The sequence below is a fragment of the Palaemon carinicauda genome, chromosome 25, assembly GCF_036898095.1.
Source record: "Palaemon carinicauda isolate YSFRI2023 chromosome 25, ASM3689809v2, whole genome shotgun sequence".
Classification (NCBI taxonomy): Eukaryota; Metazoa; Arthropoda; class Malacostraca; order Decapoda; family Palaemonidae; genus Palaemon; species Palaemon carinicauda.
Genome location: NC_090749.1, coordinates 54,820,724 through 54,838,223, shown reverse-complemented (window position 1 = coordinate 54,838,223; position 17,500 = coordinate 54,820,724). Strand labels below are relative to the sequence as shown.

At 40.5% G+C, this 17,500-nt stretch overlaps 1 protein-coding gene across 1 annotated transcript in view; it reads right to left on the bottom strand.

The window, feature by feature from the left end:
- Window positions 1-980: 980 nt before the first annotated feature.
- Window positions 981-17,500, bottom strand: part of LOC137618658 (uncharacterized) — a 16,727-nt gene continuing 207 nt past the window's right edge. Inside the window, exons 2-5 of the mRNA XM_068348790.1 lie at window positions 12,029-12,188; window positions 2,238-2,353; window positions 1,669-1,870; window positions 981-1,326 (exon numbers count right to left, since the gene is read on the bottom strand). Coding sequence (XP_068204891.1) covers window positions 1,052-1,326; window positions 1,669-1,870; window positions 2,238-2,353; window positions 12,029-12,188 — 753 coding nt within the window. The 3' untranslated portion in view covers window positions 981-1,051. The remainder of the gene's footprint in view (window positions 1,327-1,668; window positions 1,871-2,237; window positions 2,354-12,028; window positions 12,189-17,500) is intronic.

Genomic DNA, 17,500 nt, shown 5'->3' with positions numbered 1-17,500 from the left:
CTTTCTCTGTTAGTCCACGCCCATAAACTTCCTTAGTTCGTCGATCAATCGTCTTCTCTTCCTTCCTCTGCGTCTTTTACAATCTCGAGGGACTTATTCTGATATTCTTAATGTCCATCTATTACATGTCATTCTCATTATATGTCCATTTCTTTTACAGGTGTCATACTATTCAGCTATAGAATCAAATGTCCGTTCCTTATCTCAAGAGGGACAGTGAGGTCGTATTGCAGTTGAATCTATCAGATCTGAGAGGGGATTGATCACGGAAACTGACCAGTGGCAGGTCACCAGTAAGGATTGTGAGATTTTCTTTTGATTTTCATCAAGTAATTTTGGCATGAGGTTGCTACGCCCATATATTTCTCTATCCTGCTGTAACCAACAACGCCAAATAACTAATGATTATTATTATTAGCTAAGCTACAACACTTGTTGGAAAGGCAAGATGTTAACATCTCATTGGCTCTAACAAGGAAAATAGCGGAGTGAGAATGGGAAATAAGGAAACAGACAGAATGGTGTACCTGAGTATACCCTTAAGCATGAGAAATCTAACCCAAGAAAGTGGGAGACCAAGTAACAGAGGCTACGTCACTAACCAAGACTAAAGTACAATGGTTTGATTTTGGAGTGTCTTTTTCTTACAAGATCTGCTTATCATAGCTTAATAGTCTCTTCTACCCTTACCAAGAGAAAAGTAGCCTCTGAACAATTACAGTGCAGTAGTTGACCACTTGAGTGAAAAAGAATTTTACGGTTATGTTAGTGTTTCCAGGTGTGTGAGGAAAGAGTTGAATGTGTAAAGATTAGGCCAGGCTATTCGGTGTATATGTCGGCAAAGAGAAAATGAGCCATAAGCTGAGGGATCCAATATAGTACTAAGTAGCCAGTCAAACGACCTAATATTTCTCAAGCGGTAGTATCAATGGGTAGCCAACCAACTACCTAATACTCAATTTACTGCCAACCAAGGCACACAGATTCAACAGCACACATCCAGAGCATCTTCCTCGTTCTTTAGTAGAATTGAATAGATAAATGAATAAACCTAACCTCTGGAAGGGTGCCTGGTACAAGGCTGGTACATCGTTCCGTGGGGCAGCTCGAGGAGCGAGTCGTCCGATGCATGGTGGAACTGCTGCGATTTCCCAGGAGAGTTGTTCTGCGAGCGGTGGGCGCGGCAGAACACTATGGCTGCCACGACCCCAGCCAGGCCTATGGCCACAGCTGCGGCACCGCCTACGATGGCGTTGACAGGCAATCCACTTCCTTCTTCTACATCTCCGTCAGGTTGGAGAATGTCGCTGCTCGGTTCGTTGTTTACTGTTGATAACAATAACTTTATTTCTATGGATGAAACAAAATGAATAAAAGTAATGATATCAGCAATATGTGTTTCCTTCATAGATGACTCTAAATTAGAATTTTTATAAGCTACTTTACCATTAATAGTATCACTTAGTACAGTTAGCATGTGACAATAGTAAATTCTTGAAACAAAAACGGAAAATAATCTTTAAAAACCATTGCATTATAAGTAACTTTCTTGAAGCTGAAAAATTATACAAAACTTTAAAATCAGACTGCTGAAGTAGTCTTTGGAGGATGATGATTAAACATATCCATAAACTTTGCATCTAGGTTAACCTTTTAAATGAAACTTACAATTTATTGAGACCCTCTCAGGGGCGACTTCCTCCGCCTTTGGTGTGGGCGTTCTCAAAAGCAAGGTGGTCTCTTTTCCACGCCCTTTTTGGTGGCTGGCGTACATGGCCAGGACGTAATCTCTCCCAGGGGAAAGGGTGCTCAAATTGAAGCGAGGCTTTGAGCTGTTCTTCGTCAGGATAACGGTGTTGCCTTCACGTACCTAAAGAAGAAGAAGAAGAAGAAGGTGATCGTGTATAAAATATATGTATGTTTGCTTTAACCTCAAATTTCACCGGTAGTAATTCCATCAACACCATTGCTACTTTTATATTCATCATCTGCCTTCCTCTTCTATTAATACTATTTTTACTACTACTACTCTTTAATACCATCCACCATCTTCTAACAATTAATAATAGTATTTTCTACTACTACTATTCTTTGGTTATTAAGGCCCATGCCAGCATGAATCACGAGTCTACAAGCATAAATTGAAAGGGTGCTTAGCAAATCTCCCACTCTGGACAGTAATCATGGAATTGACTTATCTACTTCCTCATTTGTATTGAGCTTATTTGAAATAATACCTCGATATGATACGTGGGAGTCAGTTTCTCTGAGGTTGATCCGGCTGAGCAAGTCACTGCGGCAGAATCGGTGGTCACTTCGTGGTAGGCACATCCCACCAGCTGACTTGGAGGATCTGTAGTAAGGGAATAATATATAAATAAAAGTATATATATATACACACACTTTTATATATATATATATATATATATATATATATATATATATATATATATATATATATATATATACATATACATATATATATACATATATATATATATATATATATATATATATATATATATATATATATATATATATATATATATATATATATATACAACCATACATACATTCTAATAAAGAAATTATATATAAATAAAAATACATACATACATACATACATACATACATACAGTATGTATATATATATATATATATATATATATATATATATATATATATATATATATATATATATATATATATACTGTATCTATATATATATACATACATATATATATATATATATATATATATATATATATATATATATATATATATATATATATATATATATATATATATATGCAACAAGAGATGAAAGAAAGTAGGCTATACTTAGAATAGCAATGGTACATTGCGCCGAATTTTGGGTAATAAGAAAGGCAATAGAAACAAAAATGGAAGTGGCAGAAATGACGAGGTTGGCATGTATGAGTGGAGTCCCAAGAAAGACAGGATCATAAATAATTTTATAACAGGAATAGTCGAAGCAAGTTCTTTGGCCTGGTCATGTTATGAGAATTGATGAGGACCATGTTTGTAAAAGGGTCGTGATTAAGGAGATGAATGGAAGAAGAAGAGGATGGCCAAAGTTCAGATGGAAAAGCAAATGACTAATGTGTTAGAAAGGACGAGATATGAGGGACAGAAGTAGTTGGGAAGCGCTGATACAAAGCATCAACTGAACACAAGAGGAAATGGTCCAAATAAAGTATTTTTCCCGTTGGATACTTTTTAACCATTCCATTTTCAAGGAATATTAAACTTTTACCATTTTCTCGTAAAGTTTTCAAGGGATGATTTAAACTTTAGCCACGACAAGGAATATTGCAAACCTGCTTCTTTTCTAAGGATGTTCTGAGTCATATATTTGTAATCTGTTTTCAAGGGATGTGTTCAAAATTGTTTATATGAAATAGCTGAAGACGAAGTTTTGTTATATTATTTCACGCATATAAAAAACAATAGCACATCTTCCTATAAAATCTTCCCATCTTTAAGAAATACTTGTTGGATCAGAGAGAGAACAAGAGAGAATTCTCAACTCGGGTAATAACAACAAACACTTGTAAAATATCCATTAAAGAACAGAGAACTTAAACCGGCAATAATACCTCATGCATTAAACGTTGCAATAAGACATCAAGTCACATGGAATCTAGTTATTTCCTACTCGGGCAGTTATGGGCTATAACTCTTTCCATAACAGCAAAACTAGGAGCAAATAAGGGTTGCCGTAACCGGTTATAAACAAATTTTTTTTCACGCTTAATGCGCATCGCCAAGGATGCATCAAGCAGATTACATTACATGTGCCTTGAACAAGGACGCCAAGGATTTCTTTTTCATAAATGGACTTTATGGAGTATGACAGTTTTACGACTTTGCCTCCCGAGTTAGGAAACAATAGGCATTTTCCGTTAAAAATTATTGTTCATTTTGGATTTACGAATTAAAATGTCATGATTGGTCTCGCTTCGATGATTTGATATTTAGGTGGAAGAGATGTAAAGTATGATTTGATATTAGTTTTTGGTTATCAATCTTAAATTTTTTTTTTTTTTTTTTTTTTTTTTTTTTTTGTTAATCTTAACACATGCTATATCTAAATACGACTGTTTAATGTTGATAATGTATTATTTACTTTACCTTGACGGTTGTTTTTCCAGTCCTATACAACAGGGGAACACTACTCTCTACAGGACCTCAACAAAAATATATTCTCTACAAAATTTATCATCTAAATAATTCTATTTCAAAGATGGATTCGTTCATAAACATCCTTTGAATAAATTCTATAATATAGTACATAATTTTAAATCATCATCAATATATATTAGTTCTCCTTTTCACACAAAATGATTATTGTATGATATTATGAGGAAATTATAAAGAAAGACTACAATTCGATAGAATTATCTGTGGTCAATGGTCGTTAATTTTACGACGATTAAAGAAGTATAGGTTCAAAATATCTAACTTTATCAATAAATATTCTTTTTATGGTACTGCAAAGACAATAGGGAAGACAGGAATATCAAACTCCCGTTACCTTTCACCAGCATTTTTAAGCCCCGACATCCACATATGGCGCTAATCTGTGTGACGTATGTTTGTTTACATAAAACTTGCCATATAAGTAGCTACTAAATTACATACAAGTAACCATGCTATTACTATGTCAGTTGCTAACAGCGCTTTTGTTTGCATTCAGATACTGTTAATTATTGTTATTCAACTGCTAATAACTTACTAATTACACTATAAGCTATAAACTCCCAAACTGTTATACATATTACTATTATATGTGTTTATTAACTATTAACGAATTTGACTCAGTCTTATGACATTGCTATTGTTATTATTATCATTATTTGATTTTTTGGTCATTATTAATAAACAATTATATTTACATCTTATTTGTTACTACAGGTTCCACACGGTTAAGGAATTTAGATCAATATAGCCTAGATGTAGGCCAATGGTTTAATTATCACAATTATCAAATCAACTTCCATATCAAACTTATTAGCAATACTGTCGCTATACTCATTTGTAGAAAAAAGTAGCAGAAGTTATATATATATATCAACTCATAAACAAGAAATGTACAGCAAAGCCCATCTTTTAATGTACTAACCAATGAAAAAATGTATATAAGAGATGTATGGTGAATATTACGTTTGTCTGAAATTATACATTCACATAAGACCCTGATTTACCACAGGATCATATTTTACTAACGTAGCCCTGGCATTTCCTATCATGTACAGTTGGACACAAGAATTCCTGGTACAACCCTCGTCTCTATGTTTATCCGCGCCCACCACTTCTGCTATCTCTCCCTAAACTAGCTGTTTGGTTACTCGTCGCGCAGTAAGTGTGCGTCAGGGTGCACTTCCTCAGAGTGAGGTATGCCAGGAATTTCTGTATCCAACTGTACCAACTGTACCCCTAGAAAGATAATTCATAAAACATACATTTCATGTAACCTACAAGTTTAAATCATAAGTCTTTCCAAGGATTAACCATAGTTTGATGTTGGCATTCAGGTGTGTAGCAATAGTAATTGCAGTAACACTTTTCTGACTTCGAGAAAAATAAATTATACATTATGAGCGAGAAAGAGTGATAAATAAGTATAAATAAAACATAGGTATACACACACACACTCACACACACACACACAGACACACACACACACATATATATATATATATATATATATATATATATATATATATAGAGAGAGAGAGAGAGAGAGAGAGAGAGAGAGAGAGAGAGAGAGAGAGAGAGAGAGAGAGAGAGAGAGAGAGAGAGACATAATGATCGATAAACAATAACGAGATTACATCCCTCTGAAATAGGGAGTTAATTCCCGTAGAGTGATAATCATAAACGGATTAATACAGCATCAACTCGCTCTGATCTGGCATAGAGGAAGTACTAGTTCTTTTTTCTTCCTTTACTGTCATCGATGAAAATATATACATGTCTGGAATATAAAGTGTTGTGCATTGAACAGTTTTCAGATTAGAATAACTAGTTGACTTTGTCCTTAAGAAGTACCAGTTCCCTAGAAAAGTCATTATTGGAACAAAATTGAATCACTGAGCAATGATTACACATGCAGTTATCTCACGCAGGTTTAATTCAAGCTGAGACGAGGGAGAGATGGATAAAGGATATCTAAAGAATTAGCCAAGATGATGTCTTCATTCAATACAAAAACCAAAACAGCTAAAGAGAAATAAAACAGATAGAACCGAATGCAAAATTATGTCTCTTAAATGTTTTTTGCATAATATTACATTTCTAATTCCCATTAATCCAACCTTCAGCATGGAATAATGAATGGCAGAAATAGGGACAAAACAGTGAGATTTATATTCTAACAATGGAATATAAAAAATTAAGTCGCAATATTAATGAGAGTGAATGTAAAAGTAAGTAGGGTTTTTATGATATCAAAATTTGGATATAAATTAGGGGGGAATATTCATAGGCTGGATGCACGATCACTGAATACTTTAATACTTTGACTGAATACTGGTGTTAATTATGTAAGGGTTTACACTTCATGAAAGATGGCAACAGAGAACGAATGGATAATTTGCGTGTCATTTGTTAATATTTTGGATCAATCTCAAGTACAACGAACATTCTAACAAAAGAAGAAGGAAATATCAAATAAAGATATTTGGAAGCAATAGGAGAGTAGAAGAAATGATAATAACAAAAAGAAACAAAGACAGATCACAAGGAATAGATCTAATAAAGTAGAAAAAGAAAAAAGAACTACAGAGGAGAGATTGACGAAAGTTTACGAGTGGAGAGTACTTTTGAAAGTAGTACAGGAACATCTGTGTGTGACTGGTGAAGAAAGTACCGAAAAAGCCTCTTCAGGAAAAGGGAAACATTGGAGGTGTCTTGGGAGGGAATGAGGAGGGCCTGGGAGCGAGTGAAGATGGCTTGGGAGTGAAGAGGGCCTGGGAGGGAGTGAGAATGGCTGGGGAGGGAGTGAAGCGGGCTTGGGAGGGAGTGATGAGGACTTGAGAGGGAGTGGGGATGGCCTAGGAGGGAGTGAGGAGGGCATAGGAGGGAGTGAGGAGGGCCTAGGAGGGAGTGAGGATGGCCTGGGAGGAAATGAGGATGGCTTGGGAGGGGGCGTGAGGATGGCCTGGGAGGGAGTGAGGATGGCCTGGAAGGGAGTGAGGAGGGCTTGAGAGGGAGTGAGGAGGACTTGAGAGGGAGTGGGGATGGCCTAGGAGGGAGTGAGGAGGGCATAGGAGGGAGTGAGGATGGCCTGGGAGGGAGTGGGGAGGGCTTGGGAGGGAGTGAGGATGGCCTGGGAGGGAGTGAGGAGGGCTTGGGAAGGAGTGAGGATGGCCTGGGAGGAAATAAGGATGGCTTGGGAGGGAGTGAGGATGGCCTGGGAGGGAGTGAGGATGGCCTGGGAGGGAGTGAGGAGGGCTTGGGAGGGAGTGATGAGGACTTGAGAGGGAGTGGGGATGGCCTAGGAGGGACTGAGGAGGGCATAGGAGGGAGTGAGGAGGGCCTAAGAGGGAGTGAGGATGGCCTGGGAGGAAATGACGATGGCTTGGGAGGGAGTGAGGATGGCCTGGGAGGGAGTGAGGATGGCCTGGAAGGGAGTGAGGAGGGCTTGAGAGGGAGTGAGGAGGACTTGAGAGGGAGTGGGGATGGCCTAGGAGGGACTGAGGAGGGCATAGGAGGGAATGAGGATGGCCTGGGAGGGAGTGAGGAGGGCTTGGGAAGGAGTGAGGATGGCCTGGGAGGAAATAAGGATGGCTTGGGAGGGAGTGAGGATGGCCTGGGAGGGAGTGAGGATGGCCTGGGAGGGAGTGAGGATGGCCTGGGAGGGAGTGAGGAGGGCTTGGGAGGGAGTGATGAGGACTTGAGAGGGAGTGGGGATGGCCTAGGAGGGACTGAGGAGGGCATAGGAGGGAGTGAGGAGGGCCTAAGAGGGAGTGAGGATGGCCTGGGAGGAAATGACGATGGCTTGGGAGGGAGTGAGGATGGCCTGGGAGGGAGTGAGGAGGGCTTGGGAGGGAGTGATGAGGACTTGAGAGGGAGTGGGGATGGCCTAGGAGGGACTGAGGAGGGCATAGGAGGGAGTGAGGAGGGCCTAAGAGGGAGTGAGGATGGCCTGGGAGGAAATGACGATGGCTTGGGAGGGAGTGAGGATGGCCTGGGAGGGAGTGAGGATGGCCTGGAAGGGAGTGAGGAGGGCTTGAGAGGGAGTGAGGAGGACTTGAGAGGGAGTGGGGATGGCCTAGGAGGGACTGAGGAGGGCATAGGAGGGAATGAGGATGGCCTGGGAGGGAGTGAGGAGGGCTTGGGAAGGAGTGAGGATGGCCTGGGAGGAAATAAGGATGGCTTGGGAGGGAGTGAGGATGGCCTGGGAGGGAGTGAGGATGGCCTGGGAGGGAGTGAGGAGGGCTTGGGAGGGAGTGATGAGGACTTGAGAGGGAGTGGGGATGGCCTAGGAGGGACTGAGGAGGGCATAGGAGGGAGTGAGGAGGGCCTAAGAGGGAATGAGGATGGCCTGGGAGGAAATGACGATGGCTTGGGAGGGAGTGAGGATGGCCTGGGAGGGAGTGAGGAGGGCTTGGGAGGGAGTGATGAGGACTTGAGAGGGAGTGGGGATGGCCTAGGAGGGACTGAGGAGGGCATAGGAGGGAGTGAGGAGGGCCTAAGAGGGAGTGAGGATGGCCTGGGAGGAAATGACGATGGCTTGGGAGGGAGTGAGGATGGCCTGGGAGGGAGTGAGGATGGCCTGGAAGGGAGTGAGGAGGGCTTGAGAGGGAGTGAGGAGGACTTGAGAGGGAGTGGGGATGGCCTAGGAGGGAGTGAGGAAGGCTTGGGAGGGAGTGAGGAGGGCTTGAGAGGGAGTGAGGATGGCCTGGGAGGGAGTGAGGAGGGCTTGGGAGGGAGTGAGGATGGCCTGGGAGGAAATGTGGATGGCTTGGGAGGGAGTGAGGATGGCCTGGGAGGGAGTGAGGATGGCCTGGGAGGGAGTGAGGAGGGCTTGGGAGGGAGTGAGGATGGTCTGGGAGGGAGTGAGGAGGGCTTGGGAGGGAGTGAGGAGGGCTTGGGAGGGAGTGAGGATGGCCTGGGAGGAAATGTGGATGGCTTGGGAGGGAGTGAGGATGGCCTGGGAGGGAGTGAGGAGGGCTTGGGAGGGAGTGAGGATGGCCTGGGAGGAAATGTGGATGGCTTGGGAGGGAGTGAGGATGGCCTGGGAGGGAGTGAGGAGGGCTTGGGAAGCGAGTGAGGATGGCCTGGGAGGGAGTGAGGAGGGCTTGGGAGGGAGTGAGGATGGCCTGGGAGGGAGTGAGGATGGCCTGGGAGGAAATGAGGATGGCTTGGGAGGGAGTGAGGATGGCCTGGGAGGGAGTGAGGAGGGCTTGGGAGGGAGTGAAGAGGGCTTGAGAGGGAGAGAGGAGGGCTTGGGAGAGAGTGAAGAGGACTTGGGAGGGAGTGAGGAGGGCCTGAGAGGGAGTGAGGAGGGCCTAGGAGGGAGTGAGGAGGGCCTGGGAGGGAGAGAGGAGGGCTTGGGAGGGAGTGAGGAGGGCCTGGGAGCGAGTGAGGATGGCCTGGGAGGAAATGAGGATGGCTTGGGAGGGAGTGAGGATGGCCTGGGAGGGAGTGAGGATGGCCTGGGAGGGAGTGAGGAGGGCTTGGGAGGGAGAGAGGAGGGCTTGGGAGGGAGTGAAGAGGACTTGGGAGGGAGTGAGGAGGGCTTGGGAGGGAGTGAGGAGGGCTTGGGAGGGAGTGAAGAGGACTTGGGAGGGAGTGAGGAGGGCCTGAGAGGGAGTGAGGAGGGCCTAAGAGGGAGTGAGGAGGGCTTGGGAGGGAGTGAGGAGGGCTTGGGAGGGAGTGAGGATGGCCTGGGAGGGAGTGAGGAGGGCTTGGGAGGGAGAGAGGAGGGCTTGGGAGGGAGTGAAGAGGACTTGGGAGGGAGTGAGGAGGGCCTGGGAGGGAGTGAGGAGGGCTTGGGAGGGAGTGAGGAGGGCTTGGGAGGGAGTGAAGAGGACTTGGGAGGGAGTGAGGAGGGCCTGAGAGGGAGTGAGGAGGGCCTAAGAGGGAGTGAGGAGGGCTTGGGAGGGAGTGAGGAGGGCTTGGGAGGGAGTGAGGATGGCCTGGGAGGGAGTGAGGAGGGCTTGGGAGGGAGAGAGGAGGGCTTGGGAGGGAGTGAAGAGGACTTGGGAGGGAGTGAGGAGGGCCTGGGAGGGAGTGAGGAGGGCTTGGGAGGGAGTGAGGAGGGCTTGGGAGGGAGTGAAGAGGACTTGGGAGGGAGTGAGGAGGGCCTGAGAGGGAGTGAGGAGGGCCTAAGAGGGAGTGAGGAGGGCTTGGGAGGGAGTGAGGAGGGCCTGGGAGGGAGTGAGGAGGGCTTGGGAGGGAGTGAGGAGGGCTTGGGAGGGAGTGAAGAGGACTTGGGAGGGAGTGAGGAGGGCCTGAGAGGGAGTGAGGAGGGCTTGGGAGGGAGAGAGGAGGGCTTGGGAGGGAGTGAAGAGGACTTGGGAGGGAGTGAGGAGGGCCTGGGAGGGAGTGAGGAGGGCTTGGGAGGGAGTGAGGAGGGCTTGGGAGGGAGTGAAGAGGACTTGGGAGGGAGTGAGGAGGGCCTGAGAGGGAGTGAGGAGGGCCTAAGAGGGAGTGAGGAGGGCTTGGGAGGGAGTGAGGAGGGCTTGGGAGGGAGTGAGGAGGGCCTGGGAGGGAGTGAGGAGGGCTTGGGAGGGAGTGAGGAGGGCTTGGGAGGGAGTGAAGAGGACTTGGGAGGGAGTGAGGAGGGCCTGAGAGGGAGTGAGGAGGGCCTAAGAGGGAGTGAGGAGGGCTTGGGAGGGAGTGAGGAGGGCTTGGGAGGGAGAGAGAAAGGGTAGAAGAGAAAAGGAGAATTTAAAAAAAAAGAGTTAGCATTGACAGAACCATTGTGCTTTTGGTAGAGAGGGAACTGTAGAATATGCGAAATATCATATTCAGCTCCTGAAGGAAACTGGGTACACATTGGGCATTAGAAATATACCAAGAAAAGGGAAACATTAAGATATATAAGGAAAGATATTCTTGTCGTATAGAGGGCAATAGAGTAGTACAAAATAGATTCTATTTTGACATTGAACTGGATTGTTAGAGGAGTATATTCCAAACGCAAGAAAATGGAAATGATTTTAATTGCCTGAAAACCAGCAAACCTAACAATGGCAGTATAAAGAAAAATAGTAATAAAGTCTCATAAGGAAAAAAATTTGAAGGGCACTAAAATACCATCCAATTTGTATGGAACAAATATAATAAATCTGAAGACACACTAAAGAGAAAATATATAAGGATAGAAATTGGGGATTAATGGAAAATATTACAAGCAAATGAAAATACAGGTATATCATCAATTATGGAAGTAATAGGGGAATCTATGAAAACAGGGTATAGATGTGAAGCTGGAGTGCAAAGATATGAAAAAATAATATAACATTTATTGTACAAGGAAAAGTATTTCAGAACTAAACATGAATATATGACAGATCAAATAAATGACAATTTAGCATATGGAAAGACCTTGAAAATAAAGGGATCTTAAAAATATACATGAAATTGGAGGAAAACACTAAAATACAAATTATTTGCTCTCGGTAATATATTTCTCTCACACATACACACACACACACACACACACACACACACACACACACAAACAAATGGAAATTAAACATATGAAAACACACATGATGACCTATAAATTGCAACATATACCTCCTTTTTTCTTTGCCAAGCATATATAAACGAGAAAAGTTAATTAACATGGGAATTGCATTCACCTGTATAAGACAGTTATAAAATAGTTGGCCAAGTTTTATTCAGTGGAGATAAATTTGGATAAAAAAAATCTATATCAATGAAAAGACAGAATAAAATAAAGAAATAAACAAACATGAACACCTGGGAAGACTTTGCATAGACTAAGCATTAAACCAAATGACTGTTATATTATATTTGAACTTACCAACTAAAGAGCTGGAGAAGACGCAGGGATGGGACGACCCTCCAACATCATTGGTGGCGGAGCACTTGACCCATTGGTTCATCCCATTTCCAGACACGTTAGCAGCCATTACCCAACCCTCTGAGGACAGACCTTTGTCCTGGTGTCGTAGAGCTGATTCCTGTAGGGAAGAGAAGATCCATTACTATCCAGAGACGCAATGTGTATCGATATACATTTTCTGTGTTGTGGTACACTATTGGAAACGTCCCTGCATGGAGTACTGCTGGACTGTGATTGGAAACACACTCAAGCTCGTTTGTTTCTTGTAGTGAGAAGATCCACTACTATCCAGAGACGCAATGTGTATCTATATATATGTTCTGTGTTGTGGTACACTATTGAAAACGTTCCTGCTTGGCGTACTGGTGAACTGGGATTCGAAACCGCCCTAGTTCGATAGTTTATTGTAGTGTCTACAACCTCATCAACCTTATGAGCAAAAGGATACGGGGGTTTGAGGGAGCCTATAGATCTAACTGATGAGTCTTCAGCAGCCATTGCCTGCCCCTTCATGGTCCTAACTTGGATGGAGACGGGCCTTGGGCTCTGATCATATGTATATATGGCCAGTCTCTACAGTAGTGTCACTGCACCTTGTCTCTGCCATTCATGAGCAACCTTTTAGCCTTTGAAGTATATATACAGTTTCTGTGTATCACGAAGATACTGAGGGAGGCAAGAAAAACTGTTTAGAGAAACCGTCATCTACTCTAAGGAACAATTAAGGTACACTATAGTCCCTACTTGATGCCATTGCCTAAGGTCTCCAGGGTCAGGGTGGGCATTCCCGACCCTCTCTTATATTACCGTTTTTTTTCAGATGTATGGCACGAATATAAGGACAAAGAAATTAACAGAATTAGTGAGGTGCCCAATTATAAAGACCAAAATGTCAGAGTTTGAAGTAATAAGAGGAGACAAAGAAAGAGAGAATAAGGAAGATTATGAAAAAAAAGTCTACTGAGAGTATTATTAAAGTGATGATGAAAATGAAAAGAAACCAATCAAAGATTGCTTAAGTGACAGAATAATGTTTTTTGAAGGGGGAAGAAAGCAAATAAAATAAAGAATTGAAGAAACAAAAGCAAAAGATTGAATTACAAAAGGGCCAAAACAAGACTGAAAATGGATGAAATGGGCAAAGGGAAAAAGCATATCGACAATTACTGAAGAGACAAAGACAAAATAGGGGAGAGCACTACCGTTAATAAAATCAACAATAACAGAAGAATTGTCCATATATTTATGTCAAGGAGGCAACAGCAAATATATGAGGAAACTCAAACGTATATATGCAATGTATATCCTCCTATTTATCTGGTCTAAATAAAAAACTACGGGTAATGAATACCACGTTAAACTATCACCAAATACTGAAAAAATACAGTACCAAAACATAAGTTACCAGTGGGAAACTTATGAATAAATGTGTGGGAACGAAAAACAATCACCCTGATAGTTTTAACGCTCGGCACCTAACCTTTCCTGTGTTTACAAAGCTGTTCTTGGGAAGAGCAACAAGGAATCAAAAACTGTCAGTTTCGAAATAGTGACAGGGAACCAGGTCACAAGTAACTGGAACTGTTAGAAATTAATTGCAACTGTAACAAGGTTATATTATACTGGCATTTTGAAAGGAAAATTGTGGACTGAGGGGGAATTGGGCGGTTCTGGTCTTAAACCACGGCCTTTGGAATAAATATCTGGAACCTTATCTCAAGTACTAATGTTCATTATCGAATAATAATGTCAATTAATCCAATAGTGAAAATTAAAGCTTTGTGTGATTTCCATCGAGTTGTGTATAAATATCCCTTTTTGAATGGGGATATCTTAACGTGGTGAAATGGTTTGTGTATCGTCATAATCAGCAAAGCTGTTATAGTCATCATGGCTATCCATGCTAGGTTTGTTTTCTATGAGCGATCAGATTTAAGTCTCCCACCATGACCCATCCACACTGGCCAGCGAGGTGATAAAAACTGGCCAAACCCCAAACGTGAATAAAGATATGTTTGAGGGATTTGTCCAACAGTGAACTAGACACGGTTGCATTTGTTGTTGTTGTTGCTGTTGTTGTTGTTGTTGCTGTTGTTGTTATTTATAAATGTAAATGAAGGTAAATAAAACACAATTGAAAGAAATGTCACATTATATTACAGGGTTTTCAGTGGTGATATTTATTCTTAACTCTATAGAATTATCTAACAGCGTCTCTTTTCCCATTGCCTCAGATTATACCATCCTTTATTTGTATATTCCAAATTGAGCTAAAATATAAGATTACCATTATTTTAAAGAATTAAAGCTTTTAATTTATAAAAAAGAAAAAAGATTTTATGGAAATTTTCCTTTACCAGAAATTCAGAAATAGATTCCTTTAAAGATTTTATAATTCCACATTCATCCTTAGAGTAATTTCTTGCCTCTGAAAACAAAATTTGCTCTTAACTGTTTAACCTTTTTACCCCCATTAAAATCAATACCAAAACATATGACATAAGATTTCCAATATCACAAGTTTCATATCACTAGCACCCGTGGAAATCAGATCTTTCTTCGACTGACCAGCTTCTGAATTCTCTCCTATACAATCTCTTCCCTTGACCTATGACCTTCCATTGTTCGAAATATCGAGAGTATAATATTATCGCTTCCTTTTCAAGAGGGTTATTTCATAAAAGCAAGAAAGAGAAAATATGGTGTCGGTATAAGGCAAATCACCTTATGTTCGTAACCCCTTCTTATCTCTCTAAGCAGAGTAAGATGCTTTAGGCACGCAAACCCCTTGTCTGGAAATATAAATATAGGTGAACAGAGAAGGGCTTGAATAATACGAAATTATATGTTGGGGTTTGTCTATGTTGGAGCATACGAGGGTAAAGCCAGTATACTATGTATGCGCAGTATATACATTATACATAAGCATGCATACACACAGATATATATATATATATATATATATATATATATATATATATATATATATATATATATATATATATATGTATACATATATATATATATATATATATATATATATATATATATATACATATATATATATATATATATATATATATATATATATATATATACATATATATATATATATATATACTGTATATATATATATATATATATATATATATATATATATATATATATATATATATATATATATATATATATATATACATACATATATATATATATATATATATATATATATATATATATATATACATAGATACATACATATATATATATATATATATATATATATATATATATATATATATATATATATATATATATATATATATATATATATATATATATATATATATCCACTGCAATTCATTTATGTTAATAGCTTCTGGCTGGGCAGAGATTCGAACTCTTACCATTCAGCCGAAACCATGCCTACAAGGACTCTACCCGCTGAGCTATCAAGAGAGAAATTAATTTATTACAAGTCGCGTGTTGGAAACTCACAATTCAGCTATCATGATGGAGATGGGTTTATTTAAACTTTAAGAATAGATTCCTGAATTCGACAGGAATATGTACCATTGTAATTACACCAAGATTTTTAAAAGAATCACACCTTTCAGCCTTAGTATACATTACTCTTTCCCATAACTCTCAAAACCTACATTGGGTTACATTTATTCTCAAATTTCTCATCATTTTCTAATCCTCTTAGAGACTTCTGCAATTTCTCTCTTCACATTTTCCAATCAGTACAATTTTATCTGGAAAACCCCCATTATTCCTTATCCCATTTACAACTCAATTTCTTATCCATAGAAAATTGTGCCTACATAAACTGACCTTTATCAGACCTCTAGCATTACACTCTTATCCATACAGATTGAAAATAGCAATTTAGAAGTAACTATACTCATATTTTTTAATCTTTATAAACATACGCGTGTAATTGTCTATGCGAAGAAACAAATTTTTTACACTGAAAAACTACGAATAAAAAATACGAGACTCCATTCAAAGCGAACCGAACCTATTAGATAAATGAAAAAAGTTTTTTTGGGGAGCAATTTTTGCTTATTAAAAGTAATCACGAGTTTATGAGGGGAGTTTCTGAGATATTTTTCTCTCTGTTAAACTAGCAATCAACTTTTTATCCAGGAAGGTAAAAGTTTTAAAATATACGTTGAAAAGTTTTCAGGTAAAGATGCAATTGCCAGCAAAAGGCATATCTTTTTAAATCTGCTCTCGGCTAATTACCTGAAAACCAGGAGTGAACTTACGAACGAGGTCGTATAGAGGAGATTAATAATATGATCACATTCCAAATATTACCTGACCTTATGGTCGTTTCTTCTTTTGATATTCATATTTTGACGGAGTTAAAAGTAGGATTTAACTTCAGGACCTTGAAATTTGGTTTGACCTTACAATATGACCTTTATAACCATTATCCCTATATTAAGGGGTCGGTTGCCTGATGCGTCCTATCCAATGCCTTCTATCAAAGTCATCCTCCTCTTCTACCAAACCTCTTCTCTCCATATCATCCTTCACCTTATTTCCCCATGTAATTCTCGGCCTCCCTCTCAATCTTCTCCCACTGATAGGTTCTTTCCAAGTCCCAAGCCCTTCTCACTCCCTCCCCACCTTCCATTCTCAACACATGCCCACACCGTCTCAGTCATGACATCTATAACCTCTGTAATTTTTACTACACCTGCCATTCTTCTTGGCTCATCCTTTTACCATATTTCGAGCAGTGATATTCCCATTATCCACCTTAGCATTCTCATCTCTGATTTCTAAACTTTTACTTCCTCTTTTTATCTTATAGAGTCCCTGTTTCCAATCCATACATTAACACTAGTATTATTACTTTGATATAGATCTTGACTTTTAGCTTGATTGTCTTTTTATTATCATCTACCACTCCCGACATCTCCATTCACTTCCCCAAGGCTGCTTTTATCCTATTCTCAACGTCAGCCTTATATCCTCCCTTCTGACATTTATTAGATCCGAAGTATCATATGACCAGCGTACTTAAAATGTAACCTGATATTGTGACCTCTAAATTTAGTGACTCACTGTATGACCCTTAAATATAAATTGTAACCTTACATCACGACCTTGAAATTTAGTGTGACCTCACTGCTTGACGCTTAGATATAAACTTTAATGTAATAGTATGACCTTGAAATTAATGAGACCTTACTTTATGACCCTTAAATATATATTGTAACCTTACGTTATGATCTTGAATTTTAGGGTGACATCCATTCCTGGATCCGAAATGTCGATTATGACTGTACCTAATGACTTTGCTTTTTTATCTCAAAATTTTGTGTCACCTCCCCTTATGACTAAGATATCAATTAAAATTTCTTATGAGTGTAATTTCAACTTAATCCATTGAAATTTGGAGCAGAACTTGAT